The sequence below is a fragment of the Glycine soja genome, chromosome 5, assembly GCF_004193775.1.
Source record: "Glycine soja cultivar W05 chromosome 5, ASM419377v2, whole genome shotgun sequence".
NCBI classification, from domain to species: Eukaryota; Viridiplantae; Streptophyta; class Magnoliopsida; order Fabales; family Fabaceae; genus Glycine; species Glycine soja.
In genome coordinates, this window is record NC_041006.1 from 29,115,379 (window position 1) to 29,119,492 (window position 4,114).

The window sequence follows — 4,114 nt, forward strand, 5'->3', positions numbered from 1 at the left end:
TTCCTTACATGAGTTTATTCAGTTGAACTAGTGTATTGTTGTTCATCACATTTCATATCTTTGTTTTAATGTTGGGTTAGGCTATAATTGTAAAATTATGGTCTTGTTTTGAATTTGATTAATTTAGCTTATTATCATTTATATCTATTTTTATATGCTTAAAGTTGTAACATGATTATTTAATGTCCCTTGCTCATGCGCAGATAATAATGTGTGGTGAAAATATTCAAAAACATACTTTGAAGACATTTTGCTTGATGACTTTATGTACCATGAAAGCCGTCAATAGATCATGCAGGATGAGAAAGCTAAGTTGTAAGTCAAGAGTTTTGGTAGTCCATTATTTGTAGCGGATTGAAGGCTCCACAAAAGTTAAATTTTGATGTTGACTAACCAACAGACAATTACGAAAAAGAATTTGAAGATCAAGGATATATCATTCTGATGGCTTAAAACAGATTTCAATTTCAAGTCCTGAGCAGATAGTTTAGTTATCCTAACGTCACTGGCATCAGGTTTGTGGATGAGAAGAACAACTATTCATACAAAGGATTGCTTCAATAATAAAAATTTATTTTTGTTATATGATTTGGGCCATAAACTCGCATGAGAAATATTCACTTGCTTCAATAAGGAAAAAAATTATTGAAAGACATCTGCGTATGTTAAATTAAATTATGTGTTATTGTGTGTAAACTAAATAAGAGCATTGTATGTTATATATTTTACTAACCCAACAAAATTTTTAGGCAACTTATATATCTTAATGGTGAAAGACAATGATTATTGTTTTGAAGTAATCACATCAAGTTTTCAGAAGAGATGAACGTGGTGGAGGTTGGTGCTGGCAGTTTCGGGATTGATTTCTCTGCACATTCTCCCCAGCCTTTGCATCATGACTATGATCACCTTAGAAATGCTCTATGGGTTTTTACCTTTGTTAATGCGTTTCTTCTAGCAGCCGTACATAAGTACTAAAAGAGAAAATATGCAATTTCAGACCTCAAGCACCTTAGAAAATATCTCTATATGGATTGGTGTGTCTGTGAAATGGAATTGTCGCTAAGAAAAGGCTTGTTTGGACAAAATCCAACCAATGCACTCCAAGAGTAATATTTGTGAAGTTGAAAATAGACTGGAACTAAATTTGGTGTAAACTGAAAACCTAAGAAAGGATTTTTTTTCTTCTTATTATTACTGAATTTGTATTTTTTTCCTCCTTCATTCATCATTTATGTTTGAATTATGGTATGGCTTCCAGGTAAAAAAAAAAAATTGAAATGTAATCCCTTTCCCTTGTGTTATGTTCCTGTAAGAATCCATTTTCTTAAATATAGTTACTTTATGGTCCAAACACGAAGGAACATATTTTAAAGACTTTATGGTGTCAAGTGATAAAAATATAAATATCCGGTAATGAAGTTAATAGAAGTCCCTGTATTTCTTGAATGATTGTTTACATTCTTTTGAAAGTTACTGTGTACAAAGACAATCAAATGGAAAATTCGTAATCTTCACTATCATATCCTATCAGATAATTACATAAACCTTTACATATATATATATATATATATAATTTAATTCCTATTTTTTTATTTCAAAAAATCATTAACTCAAAGAACTGAAAGGAACGATACAAAAATTGTTGGGTATCACGTGAGAATGAAGGCAGTTGCTATATTTCCTCTCTTTACTTATCCATTCTCATTTTCAATTTATTTTCCAAAAAATGCACTCATCTATTTACTTAGAAAATGGAAACTTAGAAAATGAAAATGGATTAGCAAGGAAGGAGAGTGAATATAACAAGTATCAAGAATCACTTGTTAGCATTTTTTTGTCGACCTTTCTTAGACAATTTTCCTCCAACTAAAAAAAATCAATATACAATACTCAAATCCAAAATCTTTCACACATAGTAATCTTGCTTAAATTAAGATTCAATTACCGTTATTTCCCTATGCATCTTTTCATGAAAGTGAAAATTGACCCAGAAAAAAGGAAAAAAATTACAAAACTACTTTCCCAATTTGGGAAGATGTAACATCATAGAATAACAAATATTACTTCAGGTAGTAAGATAGTAAGTAAGGAGTGAACTCATATCCTAAAATTTCAAAAGAATAAGAGTTCAACTGTCAATATAAAAAGATCTTATTGATAAATAAGATATAATGCCTATATAAGTATTCTTTAATACTTGGTTCTACCACAGTTATGCTTTCTATTCATAAAAAAAAAAATAACATAACAGCGGACCAAAAATATGATAACACAAAAAGGGATCATTTCTATTCATGGTATATATCACAAATATACAAGAGCAACCTATCCTGAGATAATCTTACCACAACATGTCAACATCCAAAACGTGTTGTATAGAAAAAATGTATAATATGCTAAATGTAAACTTTAAACGTGTAAGTAATAATACAAATTACTAAGATGTTCACATATTAAAAAAAAACGACCCAAATTAAGAAAACAATTTCTTATTAGCAAGGAATTCTATTCAAAGAAGTATGAATTAAAGGACTCCTTTGCTATTAATGACATCAGTGGCAGTGGCTTGTGCATCAGATGAAACTGCAGCACCAGAGAGAGTGGGTGCTTCAGTGGCTCCAGCTCCACGACCTGGCTTTGGTTCTTGGTGACCTTGTGCACCATAACCCTGACGCTTATAATCCTCCAAGTCCTTGTATTTCACATAGGGACTATCCTCCATTGGAAGCCCTTCAGTGCTGCTTTCTTTACCTGATTCATTTTGTGGCTTTGTTTCCTTAGATGGTTGTTGTTGCTTCTCCATCTTTCTCTCTTTGTTTTTGTTTTTTTCTTTTTTTTTCATTTTGAACCTTTCTTTATATAGGATATAGTAGACCTTCTATTTCTTCAAGAGCTGTGCCATTTGGCTAAGTATAACACACGTGGGATCCCGCAGAAATTTCAGGAAAACGTGGCAAATTTAGGAGGACCTTCCTGTTTCTATCCACAAGATAATCAATGAACCAGCTGAATCTCCACATAGCTCTCAGCTCCACGTATTTTTTGGTTGGAGTTTACGTTATGAATTATGATGACGCGTATGATAATGAGTTATAAGTGAGTTAAATATGTTTTCCATATTCATAAGTTGTAATATAACTCATCATGTTTTTATCACTTAAATTTTACTTTTTTACTTTATTATCTCAATTTTATTTTTCTTTTTATTTAAGCATCCGACGTTAGTTAGGATCCACTAAATGATGATATGACATTTCGTTATATGTCACGTACATTATCATTTAATAATCACTACTACAAAGTTGATGTTTTACATTGGTTATTTGGTAGATATGACGTCGACCATGGTTACCCAATCATCTTAGAATGTGATATATTCTAAGACGGTCTTGGCGTCGAAATTATCTTCGAATGTATCACATTCTAAGATGGTTTTAGCGACAAGACCATCTTAAAATGTTTCAAGACAGTCTCGTTTATCAAATTCTAAGATAGTCTCGATACCGAAATCGTCTTAGAATCTGACACATTCTAAGACGGTCTTAGAGTTGAGATCGTCTTCGAATGTGTCACATTCTAAGACGGGTCTGGCGTCAAAACCGTCTTAGAATGTGTTATTTTTTTTTTAATGTCATTTGTTTTCATTGCCACCTATATTACAATGATTTAGAGACTAATACGTTTTTATTAATTGCCACCTAATAATGTGTAAAAAGTACAACCATATATATATATATATATATATATATATATATATATATATAAACTACAACTTTTCATTAACCCAATCAACAAGGTAGCAATGTGCATACACTAAATTTGCAAAGTCAATTTCATGAAGAAGAGACTTTTGTTCAAAAGCGACAAGAGCAGCTGCACTATTCCAAATTCCGTGCTCAGACATTCACTCACAAAGCAAATGAATAGGTAGGCATGTGAAATGGGGCATGTAGAAATTCTCGATCATTTTCAATAGGAATTTTGTTTTGTGTGTGCCTCTCAGGCCTTAGGACTCCTCCTAGATATTTTATCAGCTGGTTCTTTATCTCCCGTCCAATTTGTGCTTGTATTCAACCTTGGGGAACTGCTACCCTTTTTGTTATTTCTCACT

General features: G+C 31.9%; 1 protein-coding gene across 1 annotated transcript; it reads right to left on the bottom strand.

Moving 5' to 3' along the window:
• Positions 1–2,265: 2,265 nt before the first annotated feature.
• Positions 2,266–2,838, bottom strand: LOC114411496. The gene has a single exon (XM_028375157.1). It carries the CDS (start codon positions 2,804–2,806, stop codon positions 2,528–2,530), a length of 279 nt encoding a protein of 92 aa, XP_028230958.1. The 5' UTR covers positions 2,807–2,838; the 3' UTR covers positions 2,266–2,527.
• Positions 2,839–4,114: the final 1,276 nt, after the last annotated feature.